The 22716-nt window shown below is 36.0% G+C and overlaps 1 protein-coding gene across 2 annotated transcripts; it reads left to right on the top strand.

Annotated features, from left to right (window-relative positions):
* The first annotated feature begins 15312 nt into the window (after positions 1-15312).
* Positions 15313-22513, top strand: slc35c1 (solute carrier family 35 member C1). Of its 2 annotated transcripts, XM_038304840.1 has the most exons (3): positions 15313-15418; positions 16179-16690; positions 20992-22513. In XM_038304840.1, exons 2-3 carry the CDS (start codon positions 16210-16212, stop codon positions 21570-21572), a joined length of 1062 nt encoding a protein of 353 aa, XP_038160768.1. In that variant the 5' UTR covers positions 15313-15418; positions 16179-16209; the 3' UTR covers positions 21573-22513. The 2 variants fall into 2 exon arrangements, with proteins under 2 accessions (XP_038160768.1, XP_038160767.1); XM_038304839.1 differs by lacking the exon at positions 15313-15418 and having other exon boundaries at positions 16049-16690.
* The last annotated feature ends 203 nt before the right edge of the window (positions 22514-22716 follow it).

Genomic DNA, 22716 nt, shown 5'->3' with positions numbered 1-22716 from the left:
GGCTTAAGGGTTAATGCTCAGGGACACACAGTGGCAGTCCATGGGAGTTGGGCTTGAACTCAGAACCTCTGGATTGCAAGCGCAATGCCCTAACCAGTAGGGCGCCACTTCCCCACTACAAGACCAGTGACATCCCATTGGCACACTGCTCTCATCTGGCACAAGCTACAATAACGTTTTGGGTTTAATCATTGAATTTCTTCTGTTATATGTAATGACACAGGGCCGGATTTATCAAGATCCAATTTTGCGTGCAGTAATTTGCGCTCGCAAACTGGAATTTTGCGCGAGGGGCTGAACCATGGTTTGCGGGTGATTTAACAAGAGCGATTGCGTAACTGGTGGCAGGTGCAAAACTGTTGGAGACGCCCTATTTAAATGACGGTTTTGCGCGTTTTGTGGTTTGCGGCAAAGTAGTTTGTAGTCTGTACAAACAAGTGCATTAGGAAATTTAAATCTTACAGTGACCCCCAACAAAAAAAATAAATAAAAAAAATAAGTAAGTAAATATATATATATATTAGTGCTGTCAAAATTATCGCGTTATTAACGCGTTAACGCGAGGCCATTTTAACGGCGATAATTTTTTTAACGTGAGATTAACGCTATGTGGTTTTATGGTACAATTTTCCAAGTACATCCCGCTGCAGCCTGCGGGAAGGCGGGGCTATTTTCCCCCAGTCTATGCATTTCTCAAAGGCTTCAAGAGCGGAGCTTATCAAGGGAAAAAGACGCTCATACACTGGGTGACGCTAGTGCCTTTTCTTTAAGCCCCACCACCAACAAACAAGTTGAGTGTCTGGTAACTAGTAGCAACCTGAAATACGCTGAGAAAACTGATTACTGAGGTGAAATGGAATCTCGTAGCAGCACTCTTATCGTGTATCGTGTGTGTGTGTGTGTGTGTGTGTGTGGGTGGGTGTGTCTGTGTGTGGGTGAGTGGGTGTGTGTGTGTTCTCATTTTTGTTAAGAGGCTGAAAAGTAACTTTCTAGAGCATAGACTACCTTCATCTAGTGATGTCGGTCTATTGATTTTGATGTATTGATTGAAAATTGTTCATTATTACCTTGGTTAGTTAACATCTAATGTTAACTCTACTAAATTTTATAGCAGTAGGGTAAAATGCTTGTCTTTGTTCAAAAGACTGTATTAACTGTAAAGACTGTCTTTTACATCAGCCTGTTTTCAGGGCCTTTTTTTTGCATACATATTTGTTATTTTTTGCTACATGCCTCCCCATCTTCTTGCCATATGTTTCTATGGCATAAATCAGTATCTGTGACCTGTTTTCACAAACCTAGCCTGTATGTATTTTTTTGTATGTCATCGAGAGTATTTAAATGATTTTCAATCAGGAAAAAAATGTGCGATTAAAATGCGATTAATCGCGAGTTAACTCAGGCATTGATGCGATTAATCGCGATTAAAAAATTTAATCGATTGACAGCACTAATATATATATATATATATATATATATATATATATATATATATATATATATATATATATATATATATATATATATATATATATATATATATATATATATATATATATATATATTAGTGCTGTCAATCGATTAAATTTTTTATATATATATAAATTGGCAACCTTTATTCCCTAAGGTGGTATGTGCTGCAGTAAAAAAAAACAAAAACAAAAAAACAGGTGTTTTGTATTGGCCTGTGACGGTGGATGAGATCCCCGCAGCATTTGGCACGTTGCTCCACAGGCGCAGGGGGAGAACCCCGACCCCGTCGGACAGCACTTCTGAAAAAACGAGATTGGGAGACCCCAGCTCTCGCTGCAGCCGTACGCTGGAATGACCCAGATGCAAAAAAAGTGCAATGTTGCAAGGAGTTTTGTGATATCTGGTATTGCGTGGGTCCTCCTTGTGGCTGGCTCCAAATCCATTCGGAGTTCCCCCAACAGCTCCAAAATGGCAATGCTGGATAAACGATATGTTTTGATGATCGTTTCCTCGTTCATTGCAAAAATATTCACACGGAGTGAAAAAATGCGTTCTCTGCGTCTCCTTGCTTCATTTCGATGTCTCCTTCTTGCGACAATAACCGCTGCCATGTGTGCGCAATTACGCATATAGACCATTTGCACCTTCTTTTGAAACGTGTTAAATATAGAGTCAGATACCGTTAGCAAAATTGCGTTCAGGTTTGATAAATCACTTTGCGAGTGCTAAATTAATATATTTACATGTTCTCCTCCCACAAGACGCACTTTAGCGTGTAAACGCCCCATATTGCATATTCATAGCAGAAAAAGTACTAAATGGATAAGAGGCGCTATTTAGCACGCAAACACGCAAACCTTTGATAGATCCGGCCCATAGAGATGTGTAGCAATGCATTTGGACAAGAAGAAAATCAGCAACTGATGGGAAGAGAACAGGTAAAACAGTCAGGTTTTACCCATTCAGAATCACACGCATATAGCAGGCGAGGCAGACATGCTTCAGGGTTGATATGGGCTAAAAACATCAGAACCAACCAAAATGTATTTTATTTTTTTTAAATTGCTTTCTATTAGTATCTGAATATCTCAGTACTCTAGTATTGATGGTAAGGTGCGCACTTTAAAAGTTACACCCCATCTTTAACTGGATGGCTCATAATTTACTGTCTGTTCGGATTTGTGTAGGATAACACTCTACTTATATTAAAGTTTTTTTTTCATCTTAATTCAAGAATATATCAATTTGTTTAGCCTCTATTCTGATATTTACATATTCAATTCAATTTAATTAATTTTGTTTATATAGCGCCAATTCACAACTCATCTCAAGGCACTTTACAGTTCACCAGATCATCCAGTCAAATTGATTCAAAGTTTTCTATCTAAGGAAAACCAGTTGATTGCATCATCTCATTGACTTGAAGGCAATCCCTCACACTAAGCATGCTCTTAGCAACAGTGGAGAGGAAAAACTCCCTTTTAACAGGAAAAAACCTCCAGCAGAACCAGGCTCAGTGTGAGCGGCCATCTGCCGAGGCCGACTGGTGTTCAAGGAGAGATACAAAAAGTAACTAAAAGGCAGCCCCGTCCAGGAAACACACAGCCAGGCAGACGAGGTCCGAGCCAGCTCCCATGTCAGAGGATGAAGAGAGCACATCCAGTCAGGCATAGTCAGAAAAACAGGACTACATTGAAAAATAGGACTACACTGGAACACAGGCCGATTTCTAATATCTATAATCAAAGGTTTTGATGGCAGCAGCACAGCTGATATTTCTCTCCAGCATGGTGTCACAGCCAAACAGGAGCAGATGAGGCGAAGCTACTATAAGAAAAGCAGAGAGAGCAGAAATTTTAGAGATTGAACTAATAGGTTCTGCAGAGTGAGAGAATAGAGATAGAATGAAGCAGAATGATGAAATAGGGGTCCCTATGTCCTCCAGAAATCCAAGCCTATAGAAGCATAACTATAGAGATAACTCAGGATAACCTGAGCCACTCTAACTAGAAGCTTTATCAAAAAGGAAAGTTTTAAGCCTACCCTTAAAAGTAGACAGGGTGTCTGCCTCACAGACTAAAACTAGTAGTTGGTTCCACAGGAACGGAGCCTGATAACTAAAAGATCTGCCTCACATTCTACTTTTAGAAATTCTAGGAACCACTAGTTAACCTGCAGATTGAGAGCAGAGTGCTCTGTTAGGAAAATAAGGAACAAACAGATCTCTGATATAAGATGAAGCTTGGCCATTTAAGGCTTTATATGTGCGAAGGAGAATTTTAAATTATATTTTGGATTGAACATGAAGCCAATGAAGTAAAGCTAGGATATAAGAGATATGATCTCTCTTTTTAATTTTCACCAGAACTCTGGCTGCAGCATTTTGGGTGAACTCAAAGCTTTTAACTAGAGTGTGTGGACTTCCTGATACATACAATAGTTTGTAAAAGAGTAATCTGAAAAAAAGTTCCCATAAACAATATGCCTTGGTTTAAAGGTCATATCAGATCCAAGAAGCTGGAGTAGCTGAAGGAAAATATTTTTCTTTTCACCATAGTGAACCTATAAATGAAACGGCAACACATTGCCGCTGCAGCAGCAGGACACAATTTCTTGTCTCTCTAGTCTTCCTGCTTTTTTTTGTTTTTTGTTGCTTTTTTGAAAATTTTTAAGTATTTTGAAATAAGATCTTGATTAAATAAAAACAATATTTCAGGCTATGGGTCATGGAAATCCAAAAACTATAGTGGTTTTCTGATCATCTATAAAATGAAACAGCACTATAATTATTCCACAATACTTGGGGGCCTGTTACACAATTTATGGAGTGTGACAGAAAAAAAGGGATTATCATTGAAACTGCTAACTAAAGTAGTTCATATTTATAAGCCTCTGGACCACAGCACATCTGAGGAGGCAGCCATATGGCTCAGATCAAAACCTCTCCCCGACTGAAGAGGAAACCTCACTAATTAAATGCTTCCCAATTAATTCAGACGCCCTAATTAGATGGGAATTTATTCCACATTAATATTTCACTGTGTCAGCAGAAAAAAAGGACTCCCGGGCCACTAGAGAATGGAAAGTACAATTCATATTTTTTTAGCAGCCAGCCTGCACCTTCCCATCACACTCAGTTACTGCAGACATACCAATGTTCATGTTTCAATTTAATTATAATTTATCTGCTAACTGATTGCTTATTTTACTTGTTTACAGAGTTTAAAAGATAAAATAGTGCCAAATGTTCATGGTTTTATTAAATTCTATAGCAGTAATACTTTATAGGATTGTCAAGTTTTATAATATAACTTTAAATATGTTATTACTCTTTTTTTTTATCTCCAATTACACTACCTCTGACTCGGTTCTTCCACGTTTTCCTGTGTCTTTTCTGCATAAGGCTATTGGTGGAGGTGTTTCCATTAATATACAGTATATCTTCCTTGTTCTTTTTTACAAAACTGCTCATAATCCAATACCTCTGCATTTGTCTGTGTTATTTTCCTTGACAGACAATTGACAGAAGCATTGTTGCACCAGAACTTCTTTATTTCTCTTTCTAAAAAAAAGAACTCTTAACTCACTGCCTCTGTGTTAGATTTTCTTGTGTCTCAACCCAATAGCAAAAAAATTATTTGCCTCTAAAACCATCTTGATATTAATCTGTGCCAACCCAGTTCCAGCTCATTCTAGCCTGGTGTGAAAACAGTTAAGAACAAAGCTGATAATTAACAGATACCCTGTGCAGTAGTGCATAGGAGCAGAGACAAAAATGTGCAGCACATAAAATCTATTCAAGCTACATTAACAATTTGCAAGAAGTGAGCTGCTCAATAAGGGGCCTGCTGCTGACCTCTGTGAAACAGTTGCATGTTTGTTTTGGTTGGCCTCACTCCTAGTGAGATTGAAATGGTTTTACTCGCCTCACCAAAAACAATTAGCTTAAGCTGGCCGATGTTACTTGGCATGTTTTGCTTTCAGTAGTTTTGTATTGACCAGCGGTTATATAATTGGAATCCCACTGAAATAAAACACAGTCTCAGAAAGAATAGAAGAGGGGAAGGATCTTTTATAGTTTAAAATAGAACTTCAGGAAACCTAGGTGATTAATGGGAGGTTAAATTATTAAAGCACCTTTGGTTGTCCTTGTAGATTGGACTAGTTTTTCAAAAGATGCAATTAGATTTGTTTCAGGGACTTTTGAATGTTGGGTAGAGGCTCCTGCCTATTTGTCACTTTTATTTGTCATTTTCTCTTCCATGAAGGTTTTCCCTGTGCATCAAAACTTTAGGAAATAAGTAAGATCGTTTTACGATTTATATTTTCTTGATATTTATACTTGATGCTTGTCCCTATGCAAGGGAAGAAAGAAACATGCAAATAATAAAAGATACAAAATACAGGAATATTAAATTTACTTTTGGACAAAATTGTATTGTATTTTAGCATATTTTGATGTATCCCTCCTTACTGATTCATTAGTTATAATGAAATGGCTGTGTGGTCTGAATAGATATTTTATAACAAAGAAAACAAAATCTCATGATTTTATCTGAACTGTCCTACAATCGACTTGATATAAGTTCTTTAATAAGTTTAGGATAATTTCGATTTCATTTCTCCAGTTTATTTTTATATGATTTTAGGATAAAAAAAAGTATTTGTTAGTTTTTTATTAATTTGTTTGCATTGAATTAAAAGTCTTGTTAATGTATTGATTACATGGAAAAAATTGTCTACTATTAATAAATGTCAACTTTAAACTCCCTCCTTTCCATCTGTGAAATTTGCTTCATTGCTTGGCAACATATAAAGAAATACAGTTTTAACAACAAAACCACAGAACTATAGATAAGGGCATAGGTGATTGGTAACTAGTTACATTTACATTTAAAGTATTTTTAAGGGTAGTGAGATTTACAGTGCTTATTACTTTAACTTGAGTAGTATTCTTCTGAGAGTACTTCTACTTGTACTTACAAAAAAAAATCTTATTACTTCAGTAACCATGAGGAACTTGGAGATAAATATGCATTGCGTATAAATATATGTATAAATAAACATTACAGAGTAGATATTGTAACTGGAATATGCTTATCCTATCCTAACATATACTGTAAGCTTTACCTAAGGTTAGTTGTATAAGTCTATGTTAATAAATAGTAATCAGACAGCACAATTGAGCAAAAAAGTACCACAGAGTATATGAGAAACATGACATGTATCAGGAAGTTAACAAATATATAATAGACATGAGGCAGACGTAAAGTTACAGACAAACAAGGACTGTAGTTACAAAATAAAAAAAAACAGCTAGAACAGTACCTATTAAAATTATTGTTAGATTCTGTCCCCAAAACTAAAGCATAAAAATTAGTATTTATAACAGCAACCTTTATATAATGACCTATGTGGCAGTACAACTGTCATTATGCTGTTCCATTTTTCCTCTGTGGTAGCCCTAGCAAGGAAAAAACATCACAGCCCCCTCGGTCTCTGAGGACAAGAGTTTGGATTCTTCTGCAACCTACTGAGCTGAACAGTGTCAGGCAGACAAAGAAAAGTAGAACATCTTAAGTTATACTCTGGTTCGATTTTATATAGCTATCTTAAGAATGTTACAATTTAATTCTGAGAGGATTGCTCATTCATATTTTATGGTCTTATTTATTACGGAAGATGGCCTCCTGACATGACTCTGAAACTCTTAAAAGGCTTGCCTGTTTTATGAGCTTCATCGACTAAGAAAGTGTTTCTCCATCCAAAGGCCTTTCAGATTCACTTTAGCTGCTCTTATAAGAGATTCTCGGGATGCTGACCAGCGTCAGAAAACATTAACTTGAATTTGCAAAGGGGAATGCTTTTATAGATCGTTTCTTTCTAATGGCATAGCCAGTAGCGCCTCACGTCGTAAACCACATTCACTCATTTACATACACATTTACGCAGCAACTTTAAAATATATATATTTTCTGTGGCATACCCTTTAAACAGATGGCTGAATTTAAAGAGATGTCCAGTTAAAAGGTCCTAATCTGTTAAAGTATTATTTATAGAATATTAGCAATCTGTCTTTTTAATTTAAAATCCATTCTAATTGGTACTGGAGGTCAAAACTAACCATTGGCTTTCTTCTGTCCTATATCAACTCCTATCTAAAACAATCATTGGCTAGAAGCGTATCCAAATGCTATCTGATGAACATTTAAATAGTTATTACCTTAATTCAAAAGCCTAAGCAGTAACTTGAAGATAATTTAAGAGGTATTTACTGTGTAAAAACAGGTGAGAGGAGATTTATTACCATTGGCCTTGCTTCCTGACAACAAGCTAAGAACAAAATATGAGATGCGTTTCCAGTCTGATACTGATTAATGAACTATCCATTTAGAGTTAACAAAGAAAGTAAAAGCATAAATGTTGAAAATCAGCATTTTTTCTAGAACCAACCCCTTTTTTAATTGCATTAAACATATTCTTTCTCAGTGCTTGAGATTTAACTTAGTGGCCACATCAATCAAACTTTGATTTATTTCGGGTTTTTTTCTGAAATAAAAAGGCTTAAAGGGGTCATAGAATGCAAAACCAAGTTTATGTTGTCATAGATGAATAACGATAGTTCAGTGAGTGAAATGGATGTACAGAGAAGTTCAAACCCCATTGACACCTCCTTTCTCTGCAAATCTTCCACCATAAAACAAGTAAATTTAAATGAAGCCCCGAATTGACGTAAACTCTGGGATGGTGCCTTATTTGGTTCAGAAGTTATAGAAGTCTCCTTAATATATGAGCACTGTAATCAACCAAAATCCCAGACTATTTTAAAATTACCCCAAGACATTTTTTTAGGTAAGAAAACTAGGACATGTCCGGGAAAAGGAGGACGTCTGGTCACCCTACCATATCAACAATGTGGATGTTTCAGTGAGTGAGTGCTTGTTGCTATGATGTGTCTTTTCTCAGCAGCTTCGCTCGTTGTAAACGAACCAATCAGTGCAGAGCTCATCTAAATTTTCATGAGCATACCATAAAAGGAAGAAAACCTGTCGTTTCATTCTAGGGCTTTTAACCAGGCTTGCATTAGGGCTCATAGAACAGTAAATATGCTATTTTCAGCCCAATTAATGTTGAACACCCTATTCAGAGACCTTAAGAAACCAGCACCAAATACCCTATAGAATCATTCTATGACCCCTTTAAATAATACCTTTATAAAAAAATACAGTTCTTCAGCTTTGAATTTCAGCCGTTAAACCTCTTTTTTTTTCCAAGTCTGCCTATTGAGTTTTCACAGGTAATCACAATGTTGCGATTTTATAAAAAAAATTACAATTTTAAACTCAGAGCAACTATATAAAAAGTCACATTAATACCCCACAGTGGCCATTTTGCTACTTTTAAAACCCACAGTCAGAGTTTAATTCATTTTGTCTTTCAAACTATTTTTCTTTTCCCTTGACACTCTAAAAGGCCTTTATCTAGACAGTGAGAAACACAGGTTGTTAAAACCAGTGGGAGATAAAAGTCTTAATCATAGTGTAGCCTGGAGACTGACTTTGGTCCATGATGGAGGAAAAAAGTACTGAAAATACAAATGGCAATGGACCATGACGCACAGCCCAACATTACTGTCTTTATTAATCATATTGGCGAGTGGCTCTAAAATACAAACACTGATTATAAGCAGGCAAATACAATTGTGTAAAAATGACAGGAAGAGTCAGTTTATCATTTCAATTTATTCTGTTTTAGAAACCCTTAGGAAATAATGGACACTTGAATAGATTTTTTCAAATGGTATTATCTTTTATTACCAAGTCGTTGGTTATCCCTTTGCTAATGACTTTGCTGTTGCACAATACTCAATCTATAAAATAAACAGCGGTAAGTTTTTCTACACTGTGTGAAAAAATTGAACAAATGCAAAAAATGTACTTGTGCCAAGATAGCTTCAGAGATACAGATAATCTATTTTAAATGTTTACTGACAGAAACTCAATCAATACAAGAGAAGTAAGGATGTGTATAACACATTAGCCTGCTATAATGTAATGCAATGCCAAGCCAACTGCAAACACTCCTTTTTTCTTAGTATTGATTTATGCAGTCAGTTTACTGCATGTAGATTTTAGCAGTCACCAGCTTGAGGTCATTTTGAGTGTTCAAAGAAAATATTCATATATTTACCTTTAAAACACTTTCCTGAAAAAGGAACATCAGAATTACAGAAAAAAACCCAAACAAATAGAGCAATATTTTTATTTGCTGTGCTGTTCATTCATGGAACCTGGTGCTTATATGTAGATTTGAACTGAAGTAGTTTGACTCCGACTGACCCAACATGCCATTATAAGATTATAATATCCCTAACTTCTGAAACATTTTTCTCAGCATGCAAGGGAGGTATGAGAGGATTTTAACCCCAAGCCAATTCTAGGATGGTTTAGAGACCAAAAAAAAAAAAAAAAAGCAGTCAGTGTGGAGGTAGACAGCAGCAGCAGTGGCAGCATAGCTATGCTGATTCAGAAACAAAGTTTTACAGACTGGCAAGATTTGGGGGATTGGTTTGATGTTTGACTGCTTTAGCACACTTGAATGGAACATTGAATTAAAATAAATATCCCAATTGATAAAATAGGTTGAGACTTTGAACACTGATGGGATCTAATAGAGTTATGTTTATTTTTGTCTTATGTTCTTTTATTTGTTTAGTGTGTATCACCCAGTTTGATGAATTACTCGCTATCAGGACCATGGCCTGGCTTGTGTCGCTTTGTAGTTTTGGTTAATGTTCTTTTTGCAGTCCGTGCAAAAAAAGTGCTGGTAAAAAAAAAAAAACATAACTACCTTAGAGAATACTGTAGATATAATTTTTGACTACATTTTATTTATCAGATTTTGGAAAATTAGCAATTCAAAGTAACCCATAAAAAATATATTTGTCAACTACATCTATTGAAAAACATGCATTCATTTTCATAATTCAGTTTCTATTTGTTTTCAGTTAACTTCAAATGATATGCTAGAAATCACTTCAGAAAAAAACTAATCAAAAAATAGGGAGACTTCAAAGCTGAATGCACATTAAAGTTTTGAATTTGCAGCTCATTTTATCCTTGGGAATCAGCATATATGTTTAAGTAAAGTGTAATATCTAATAACTAATGAATAGACAAAAAAAGAGAAAAAGGTCCCATATGTTTGAACTTTCTTCACTGGCTAAATTAATTTGCTCATTGGTCGGTGTATATTCTCTGATTCCCATAGGATCAGAAAATACGTGTTTGATTTGTTGATTAGCCCTGGCTTACATGGTTCTGGTAGGAGGATAGCCCTGCCACAAGAGCTGAATGTGGAGGTACGTTTTAATTGAAAAAACTGTACCAATTTATTTATTTGCCATTATACAATATGCTTTGTTTTATTTTTTTAATAAAGCTCTGCAACATATATTTTTATTTTTCACCTCCTCTCAATTTTGTTTTTAGCCTTTGTAAAAATTATTTTTCTGAGAACACACTGTGCATAAAAGAGGATCCTTATCTTTTAAGATGGAGCCTTCAGACGCTCATGCCTGGTTCAATAGAGCAAATTACAGTTTATTTTCCAACAAATATGTATGGAAAACAAGTCTAAATTGCTCTTTTCCACTGAAGAGTGCAGATGTGATATCATGTGGCAGGTATTTCAAGGGGCTCATTTGATAATTAGAAAGCTTTGCTGAGTTACTATACACATCACAGAAAAAAAGCAGTTCACAGTCTGCAGTTCTTTTTTTTTTTTTGCTGATTACTTTTTTCCCCTTCAATTGACACATTGTACCACATTCATCTTCATTTTTTAAAAGACAGAATATTTCCATCTTACATCCGTGTTACCATGAAAAGCTGACATCCTGCCATCTGTTCCAGGTCAATAAGGCACATAAGGCTGACAGCAGTACAGTTGCCTCCCCTTTCAAACCCCTAGAACAAAAGAGCACAGTTAAGGGTTGGACACCCACCGATGTAAACGTTCTGTAGACTAAATCATAAAATACCACCCATTTATTATTTGGCCAAGAGGGAGTCTTACTCTTGCTAAGTGTATCTACAGATCCATAAGTTTAGTTTACTGGCTCAGCAGCAAACATCAGTAGCTCCACCAGGCAAGTCATATACTGTGTATTATAGCAGAAAATAAAACACAAAAAACACAAAACAACTTTCATAAAAATTGTTCAGCAAGTGAGCAAGCATTGAAAGAATAGAATAGGGACAGCTGGAAGATATAGAGTTTGACATAGTGTGGCCAGTGAAGTAAAGCTTGGATGAACCTTTTTTTCAACTTGTCAAAAGACACAAGAGAGATGCATAAGATGCAGTGTTTTCCACAAGCAGAGCAGCAAACTGGGGTTTGACAGATGGAGATTGAACTGAAATTGTATTTTTATAAAAAAAGAAAATGTGTTCTTCCATTCATTCATCCACTTGTATTTTACAAAACTGGGGCCAGGCAGTAGTTGCAATCTGTGGAGCAGAGAACAAGAAAATGGGAATATAACATAAGGGAAGAAAGAAAAAGGACACACAGTGACACAAAGCTAAAGAAAAAATACGTTAGAACCGAAAGGCAAGAATGCAGGAAGAGGAATGATGAAAGGAAGCTATAGCGAATCAATGACTTTGTTAGAGAAAATAATATGGAGTAGGAAATAACATGATATTTCAACACAAACTAGCCACTGCCTTTCAAAGACAATTATAGGCATATGTATAAAACATTCCCTTTGGCAACATGTAATGATTTGTCATGAATTAGAATAGAACAGCTGGCGCCATGGTGCAGATTAGTTTTCAATAGAACCACATCTCAACTTTGAGCATAAATGATCAGGTTCTACTTTATATGAATGCTTACTGATCCAACAAAGAAGTCATTCATTTACTGGGCAGGCACAGCTCTGTTAAGGTTGGTGCTTCCTAGAGGGGGTGGATAAAAATATTTCTATGTAGACCTGTCTTTGCTATTCATTGTGCCAGGACAGGGAGAGAAAAAAAATATTTTGAATGAGATAGACCGTTTAATTAGATTGAAAGAAAGAAGGTAGAAGAGCTAGAATGATCCAGACAATCACCTAATTTCTTGCAAAAAGAAAAAGTATAGACATGGGACAATTTACCAGAGACATTTTTTTCAGTGTGGAGAGTCCCTAAGAGTCCTATGTGGAGAGTCCTACCGGTAAGTTTGAACCATTAGAATTTCAGTAGGAAGACAATTAATCTCTATGTGGCCTGTCTGCCTCCAATTCAAAAACCAAAATGGAGAAACTTAGATCTACGTCTGAACCTGTCCAAATGTAAGCAGAAAAGGTTATAATATTAGTGAAGTCAAATTGGTGACATATTTTAAAATTAAAAACCATGTTTTCCTGTGTCTTGATTCAGACAACCATACATCACAGAGAAGTATAGGATACACAATAGCCTATTTTAACAGTAACTCCAAGCATCACTGAAAGGATATAGGCTGCATGCTGTGCATGTAAACAATCATGATGAAGCAGCTTCTCTTAGAGAAATATTGTTGGCAATTTGCTGCCACCTACTGTTCTCTAATTGAAACTACCGTGTGTTCTTGGACCAGGTCTTCTTCATATAGTCTGTTTTTATGTTTTGTTTTTCTTTGATAAAGACCGTTTTTAAGACCACAACGAAAATAATGACATTAAAATAACTTAAATGTTCTCGACAAGCGCTGAAAAAAAATGGTTATCAGCAAAAGGATGACAGCAACACGGAGAGTGGTGTTCTAAGTTAATAAATTTGACAATTGCCAGTGTTCTGTATGCATTAGGGTAAAGAGTTGCAGCCTTAAAGGTTGATCCCCAAAATCTGACAATAAGCTTATAAAAGCTTCTAGGCAAAGGTTTTATAGTTTTAATCAAACCAAAAGTAAATGTCTGTGTTTGGCTCATCAAAGAAAACTGCATACCATTGAAAAACACCATGTCCAGAGTGACATAATAACCTGCAGTAAAATGCAGAGGGGTGACTGGGTAATGCCACAACAAAGACACTAGCTTATAAAGAACAGCAGGTGTCATGGTGCAGAACAACTGTGAGAAGAGCGACATCTCAACTTCGAACAGAAATAATCATGTTCAGTCTTGATCAACCTATTTTATTCTGATGTGCATACATGGTATACTAAGCAATATATGAAATGGTTATTCACCATCTCTATCAGAAAATATATTGACAACAGGACTGGCAGAGAGCTTAAAATATTAACATAACAATAGTGAATTCTATATGCTTAATGTTTAAGGCCATTTTTTCTAATTTGTTGCTAGTATTAGCCCACATCTGCTTATTGTACTCCTTGCAATTGTTTTATGTGTTTAACACCAACCTGTTAGTCGGTCTAGAGATAGAAAAAGTAGCTACCTGTGTCTCACTCATTTAATTTTCATAAATGCGCTGCATATTTAAATTTAAAAAAGAGAAAACAACAGCAGCAAAGTAAACAAAAATAAACATGTGTTGTTTAAAAAAATGTCATTCTACAATTCTGTGGTGATAAATGAAGAGTTGCTTTTATTTTTGTGAGGATATTTATAGGAGCATGTGCTGAGATAATTTTTAGTTTTAATTATTTAATATAGTGGTATTGTATATCAGTTTGTTTATATTTTTTATTTCCCTTATGGATTATTAAAGTATTTTTGAACTGAATTGAATTATTACTAGATGCTAGTTGGTATTTCACACTTGTGCAGTCTTCAATTGCTCTAACAGTTAAAAGTCATTTGAATATTAAATACAGAGTTAAATTTAAGGCTTAAAGTGATCAATGATAAACGAAAATATTGATGCTATTTTTAACCCTTTATAGCGCAGAAATACTTTGAAATCCAAACTTCAAGGCAATAGTGTTATTGAAATCAAGGACAAGACCTTGTTACTTTTGAAACTTTCAAACAAAAAAAGGATATTTTGATGGCAAAAATAAATGTCAATGTAATAACAAGAAATGCCAACTTGCTCGAATATATTAAGAAAAATAACAAAAGTGCTTCTATCAGAAATTCATGAAAAACACTCTGAGAGTGAAAGAAACACATTTATTTTGGTACAACATATCCTTAGAGGCATTAATGCTGATACAGGAACTTACATTTCTTAGGTTATAAACCTAAATATAATTGTTATCTAGGCTTATTAACTTTTTCAATTTACGATTTAACTCTTCAACCTTTTTTTCTTGACTTGATGACTTTTTTTCCCCAACTTAATTCACAGTAGGTAATATATCATTCAAGCAATGGCGTATATATCGGTAAGCAGAGACTGAAGTTGCTTACGGGCCCCCAAACTCTTAGGGGCCCCGTCACTGACACCTGTTAGGCCCCCTTCGCAATTGTGTGGAAGTCGATGTATTTGAGTATTTTATTTTTTTACAATGTGACTTGGAATTATGGGCAATCCAGAGTGTTGTACTTTATATGGGGCCCACCCAGATATTTTTGCTTACAGGCCTATTGTTTTGTTGTTACACCATTGCATTCAAGGGCTCATTTAATTGGTCAAATGCTTAAATAAGACTACAGCCATGTAGCAGCATCTTTGCTGAATGGCTGGATATAGATATTGTGCTTCTAGACCTCACTGAGGGACGGGGGTCCATTTGTAAGGGGTATGAAAGTGATTAAAAATCACTAACTTGTCCTATAAAGGGTTAACCTCGTGTATAAGTACACATCTAATTTTAACCAGCATGTTAGATCAGAAGTAGCAGAGCTCTCTTTGCAACAGCGCCGCCTTTGTTTATTATGTGAATTGCAGCCGGATCCCACGGAATCATGTTTGTCAAGAAACTCATCATATTCACCTGGACTCTCGCACTGGAGCTGCTGGACTAAGACTCACAGCATTTTTGCCAGTTCTCTCATTTAAAACAGGTATGAAACAGGTATGAAAACAATATAGCCGCATGTTACACATGCGGCTATATTGTTCGGAATATTTTTCCTCTGTTGTTTTATTGTTATGTTGGTGCCAGTAATTAAGAAACTATACCAACACACCTGCTTCGGGGAACTGGTAGGCGAAGAGGATTTATTCAACTTCTGCATATATATATATGTATAACTGACGATGCACTTCGAAAAACAAACAAAACAGGTAATATACAATTGAAACGTTTGTTTGAAATTAACACGACCTCATTCAAACAAGGAAGTATACCTGCGGTTACTGAATAATCCGGTTTAGACAGCTTGTGAAACAGGTATTCGTAGTACAAACAATCATTAATTGACTGGAGAGGAAATTATATGTAGAAATGATAATAAAAAAAATGTTGAAAGAAAAAGAGCAAAATGTTTGAAGGTTTTACATGGTTATTTTATATCTGATAGATGAGAATTCCTTATACTAGGAAATTGTAGGAACTTTCTTAAATGATAGCATTTGAAAGTCATTTCATTATGTTTTAAAAGTGAAAATATCTTATTGGATACATTGAGCATGATATTTATGAACACGTTTAAGTTGCGCTTTTATTCTGAAAATCGTTGGACCGGAAGTTGGTTTGTTGATACCGGTGGCAGATCACAATAGTGACCTTTTCATCCTGGCCGCCTGTAGTCCCACTTTAGCGTCGTAAATGTCGTTTGTTTGAAAATAATTTTGCTTTTATTTCCTTTTAATCATGAACAGGACGCAGCTGAAGCGGTCCAGCATTTTAAGGATGGCTCTGTCGGGCTCAGAAACTCTGGAGCAGGGTGAACATGAAGAGTCGTTCATCCTTCGAGCTGTCAAGATAGCAGCTGTGGTCGCACTCTACTGGTTCATCTCCATAACGATGGTTTTCCTCAATAACTTCCTGCTGGACAACCGGGAGCTGGACGCTCCGCTGTTTGTCACTTTCTACCAGTGTGTGGTGACCGTGGGGCTGTGTTGGCTCATGCAGCTCTTTGCTAAATTCTTCCCCGGACTCATCAACTTCCCGTCGGTCAGATTTGACCTGAAGACGTCCCGTGAGGTCCTTCCGCTGTCCGTCGTCTTCATCGGGATGATCACCTTCAACAACTTGTGCTTGAAATTTCTCGGCGTGGCTTTTTACACGGTCGGCCGATCCCTCAGCACCGTTTTTAACGTGCTGTTATCGTTTATTATTTTGAAACAGACCACATCTCTGCAAGCTCTCCTCTGCTGTGGGATCATACTGGGTAGGTCCACTTCCCTCTTTTACTGATTCTACTAAACGTTGCTGATCATTAAATTTTTGTCTGACAATCAGCATTTTCTCAAAGCTATGCATTTGTGTTATTTAATTTGCATGTGTGCAGAGACGTAGCCAGAAAATTTTTATAAAGGTGGCCAGGCAATAACCAATGTGCACTGAGGGGTGGCTGAAAGCGGATAGGCACCAGAACCTCAGGGTCAATCTACACCAAGGATGTAACTTTGCAATAAAAGTTGGTGGGGACGCTCTAAGGGTGGTGGCTGATGGACCTACAGCTACTCAACCTGAACGCTTTCAATAGGGTTTATATTTTCCAAAATGAGTTCAAACATATATTTATTGAATCCTTTTCTATTGGTAAGAACACAAAAGAACTACAGTACACTGATATTTATAGTTATTGACAGATGCCTGCCTTTTAGTGCATTATTTATAAAGGGCTCAAAAACATTAATGTATAAAAAATGACCAATAACAGCCGATACCGATGCCAACATCAATATATCATGCATCCCTAGAAGGGTTTGGTATTTTCGCCAAAGTCCTGAATTGATTCGATTTTGATTCATACAGTTCTAAATCGATTAATTTCGATTTGATCTGTTTTTACAATAATGAAAGTGGTTCAACTGTGTTTCAGAATGCTCCTGTATTTTATTTTTTCCTGTCACCTTAAACACAAAGTGCAAACTTGTAAATCAGACAGTTTAAACTAGAGATGTGAACAAAACTGTCTCAAAAGTGCAAACGTATTTGTGAAAAGTGAAAAAGTGAAGCCTCACTCGAGCGAGCAGACGTGACACAGCAGACGTGTGAGCTGCATGAGGTGCATATCTTCACTGAACAAACCATATTTGCAACGATGTCTGTATCAACTACAGGGTGTTTGCTGGTCAGCACCATTTGTTAATGTCTTCAGTCAACCTATTGGGTATATTTGCAGCTGTCTGGCTTGAAGTAATCTTGAGTGCATCTTTCCTGCTCATTTGAATGTGAACGTCACGCACGTCGCTATAAAACTAATCGATCTCATTCCCTAGACATTGATTTTGCAAAAATGTAAAGGAATCGATTTTTTTTTTACCCAGCCCTAATCCCTAGAATGGACACAACTTCACTTCCATCATTCTATCCATGCATGGCTTCCCTTTAAGCTGCATCAGCAATTATCCTCCTTCACAAGCAGCAAAATCCAATTAAAAATTTGTCCCATATGTCATTGAAAGCCAAAGTCTATGTATCAAACATTATATTTCAAAAATCATTTATACACTGATTTGTAATATTTGTGCTTTAATTCTTAATTTTAAGTCTGTTTCCTGTGAGTCTGGTTGTCTCTGGGTTGGCTATTTCTGAATCTTGTTGAATAACAAAAGAAAAAAAGATATGTTGAATTTTATTATAAATTTGCAAATATTTCCTTGTAAACTTGGGGATATATTTTATTGGATGTTGCATATCCCAGTAAATTTGTTTCACCTTTAGATCAGCAGCTCTCCCTAATTGTGTCTCTTCTCTGCTTAAAATCAGATTTATGAACCTTTCTACCAATAAAATGATACCAGAGAAAATAATTTTCCAGATATCTAGAAGCTCTGCTGTCTGATTCTCTGTTCAATAATAAAACAAAAGATATGTCTTGATTTTAATTTTTAACTCTGAGTAATGGTCCTCTGAGAAGCCCAGCTTTATAACTTATATATAAATGTACAATCTGTTGCCATTTTTAGCAGAAAAAGCTCTGTATGTAATGAACAGATTTTTTGGTGGCATCTCTTATTTTTTTAACCAACCAGTCTGCTAAATTTTACTGGAACATATATTGAAGTACCTGCCAGTAAATATTCACTGTGTGCTGCTGTGTTTCTCCTCCTCCACGTAGCTACTCTGTACACAGTGAATAGCGACCCCAAATAATATTATGTCTTATTTAGTCTTAGTCTTGTTTATGACTTTGCAAGCCAACAAAAAAAGCAAATAAGAGGAAGAATAAACAGTTAAATTGATTTAGATGGGTTTGCACATTGAATTTGGTGAAGGCGTTAAAGTACAAGGCGACACCTCAAACAAAAACGGATGCAAAACTGATGCTGACCTGGCAATGATTTTGCTAGGTTTAGATAATTGCAGTTCCTAATACTTTCTGATAAAAGAGCTCTATTTGCTTTAATTTCATCAGTACTGTTGATTTATTTCTTTTAAACAACAAGACAGTAAGATATGCATAAAAGTATACATGTATATTCCAAAGGGTATATAATGTCTGTAGAGGAAGTCATAAAAATAGTAAATATCTTAACAGATTTCATCTTGAAAGCAATTAAGCTGGTGTAGGGGTTCAAACTGACACTGATATGTAAAATCAAAGATCAATGCCCATAAAGGGGAAAACTTCGCTTCTGTTTAATATATATTTAACCTAACTAGTTTTATAGAATTATTCTAAATATTTCTGCCACTATAGATTAGGCCAATTTTCTCAGACCTATGATATGAATATTGTTCCGTTGAATATTACTATTCAAACTGCATAAGTGGTAACATACTACACATAAAAACGGCTAATGTTTGTAGTTGAATTGCCAGATCTTGTTGGATCCATCAACAAGAGCTCAGGGATCAGTGTTTCTGTGCTTAGGACTTTTAAAATTTACAAATTAGGTTAGGCTGAAGCATAATTTGGATATCTGGACATTATCTAATTTACTGGAAATAACCTTTTTTTGTTTGTTTGGCCTTGTAGCTCTAATATCAACTATATTAAAATATACACTTAGATTAGCATCAAATTTCCCAGAAAAAAAAAAAAAAAAATGTAATGGTTAAGACCAGGGTTACTCAATTCCAGTCCTTAAGTTCCGTTGTCCTACACCTTTAAGACGTGTCTCTACTTCCACACCTAAAACGAATGATTAAATTACCTCCTCAGCATGCAGTCAGGATCTCCAGAGTCCTAGTAACAACCTGAGTATTTGGCTCAGGTGTAATAAGAGATGCATCTAAAAGGTGAAGGAAACCTGGAGGGCTGCAATTAAGGAACCTTGGTACCGATTGTACTGTAATTATCTCAATAGTAATAAACACATTTTAATGGGTAGCTTCTTTTTTTTAATAAAATATAACGTGAACACTTGATGTTGATGGAAATTAATGTATTATACATACAGTTGGCAGCTAGCCTAAAAAGCATGTATGTGTTGGCATTTAATGTGTGCTCTAGCCTTTTCTACATCTTAAGATAATAGAATCTAGTAATATGTTCAATATTATAGATGGTAAACTGTAGTTTTTATAGATGCACATTAAGACGAGTATCTTCAGAAGATTAATCAGTGTTGGATATCCTGCCACCATTTGCTGTCTGTCCCATGATGGAGGCTAGCGCTGCTGCAATGTCTTTCAGGGAGTGTATAATTGTTCCAGAAATATAAAAACTGATGCATTAAAATTTATTCCAGCGATGCAGTTAAGCCATAAGATCGTTAAGATTCCAGTAAATGCAATATTAATGTAAGTCCATCTTTTGAATAAAGAGGATACTTAGTCAAAGAAGTATAAAAACAGAGATTCTGAAAAGTCCTAAGCACAGGAAACTGAACCATGGGCTGGTGTTGCCTGCTCAGTCTGCAGATAGAAATTTGTACCCTTGCATAGTTTATTATTATTTGCGTAGTTTGAATTGTGTACATCTGAGAAACTCTTTACACATCTGTGCACGTTGAGGTGTGTATCTGTGTATTTTTTGACACGTACAATTTTAAATTCAGTCGTACATTTAACAAATCTTGTTTTACACTTGTGATTATTATTTCATGTAGATGAAGTTTGCTGTGTGCTTTGTGAAAGTTTTTGAGAATATAGTCTCATTTACTCTACCCTTTTGAAACCGTTCCAAGATCGGTCCAAGCACGTTAACAGAGATACTTGCCAATACCAACACCACCATTTTAGTGTTGCATCGAGGCCCTGCCCGATACTGGTATCGGTATATGTGCAACACTAATGATAATAAAAAGTCTTAGAAAGTACATGTCACCCATTATTACAACGCTTTATTGAACTGGTTGCCTTAATTTCCATTCCTTCTTTTTCTATTTTACATTCAGTCATTGTTTTGCAATCAGATGTTATACATTAATTAAAAAATAGAAAAATAAGTCATAGAGTACTGGTCTCTCTTTGAAAACGCTGTTTCTGATGCTATTGTCATATATTTTCATCTTAAAATCAGCTTTTTTTGTTTGGTGATGTCTCCATCCTTAATGTTTGACTTTTCCCTTTCAGGTGGATTCTGGCTCGGTGTGGACCAGGAAGGCCTGACTGGATCCCTCTCTTGGTCGGGCGTGTTCTTTGGGGTGCTGGCGAGTGCCTTTGTCTCTCTTAATGCCATCTACACAAAAAAGGTGATGCCTGCTGTGGACGGTAGCATCTGGAAGCTGTCTTTTTACAACAACATCAACGCATGTGTGCTCTTCCTTCCTCTCATCCTTGTGTTCGGGGAGGTGGGCAGAGTAGCCAGCTTTAGCCGCATGACGGACCTCAGTTTTTGGGGGATGATGACGCTTGGAGGAGTGTTTGGTTTCGCCATTGGCTATGTCACAGGCCTGCAAATCAAATTTACCAGCCCGCTAACCCATAACGTCTCAGGAACGGCAAAGGCTTGTGCGCAGACCGTTATAGCAGTGGTATACAACCAGTCCAGTAAGAGTCTGCTATGGTGGACCAGTAACATGATGGTTCTTGGTGGCTCTTCAGCCTACACATGGGTCAAAAGTAGAGAGATGCAAAAAACTGCACCAAGGGGGCCTCAGGACTCTGCTAAGGAAAAATTGCTACCTGGGGAGAAAGATAACCCTGAAGTTTAAACCCCATTGGGTAGTACGTACCTCCTTCCTAAAATGGCGTAAGAATGTGAAATACTTTTACATTGAAAAATGATTGGAATTTTGATTTAAATAACGAAACGGTCTGTTTAAGAGATTATTTATATTCTGTTGGCTTTTTTCTACTGTTTTTTACTCTGATTTTTTTTCCCTTTCATGTTCTAGTATATGAGGAAAAGGGGAAGAGAAAATAACTCTCTTAAAAAGAGATTTATAGCAATATAGATTGGGGTCTTTGTTAGCTAATTATCTTTATATTTTCTATACTTTTTGGAATTTCTAAAAATCAACTTTGGCTTGAATAGTTTCATGAAGAAATTGTTAGATATTTTGTTATCTATTATTTTAGGTTTTTGTCACTTTTGAACAGCTTTTGGGTGAAATGAACACACTGCATACTGGGGGATTTAGTAGTTTTATATAAAAGAACAAGAAAGCTAAAAAAGAGGCCAGCTTCTAGTGGACCAACTGTCTTCATCTACACAGTTAACCCCCCATCAGGCTTTATGTTTTACAGTTCTAAATTGATCATTATCTGCTTTGTATTTTTTGACCAAGGATAGTTTTGAATTTTAATTCAAACAGCCATTCCTGTTGAGTCTATTCGTTTTCATCAACCAAAGCCTGTGAAGAGGAAGGATAATTGACACTGCCTTTGGGTAACTGTCTTTAACTGCACTACCTCTTAAGTCGTGGTATTTAAAAAGGTTGGTTATACATCACAGGGCATTTTTTTCACCTTAAAAGCTAAAACGTGGAGTAATTTCTAACTTATTGTACCTTTCTAACTTATCAAACCAGTGTCAACTAGAACTTTCTTATAGGAAACTGTACATTTTCTTTCAGTCATTGTATGACTGGTTTTGAATATACTCTATAAATAAATCTAGTACTTTGACATTCTTGTCAAATACAACTTCTAAGACTTTGTGTGGTTCTTCTGCGTGTTTTTTTTTTTTGTTTTGTTTTTTTTTAATGCTCCATCAGCTTCCCTCAGTTTACAAAGCTGCACATTAATCCACAGGAAAAACACTTGTTACCATTTTAAAGCTTTGATTTGCTGATTTTCTTTCCCAGGAATAATCTACTGTAAGTGTGTTCAGGAGTTTATTACCGTGCTCAGTAA

This window comes from Cyprinodon tularosa, unplaced genomic scaffold, assembly GCF_016077235.1.
Source record: "Cyprinodon tularosa strain WSP-4 unplaced genomic scaffold, ASM1607723v1 ctg543, whole genome shotgun sequence".
Taxonomy (NCBI): Eukaryota; Metazoa; Chordata; class Actinopteri; order Cyprinodontiformes; family Cyprinodontidae; genus Cyprinodon; species Cyprinodon tularosa.
This window is presented reverse-complemented; position numbering and strand designations above follow the sequence as displayed.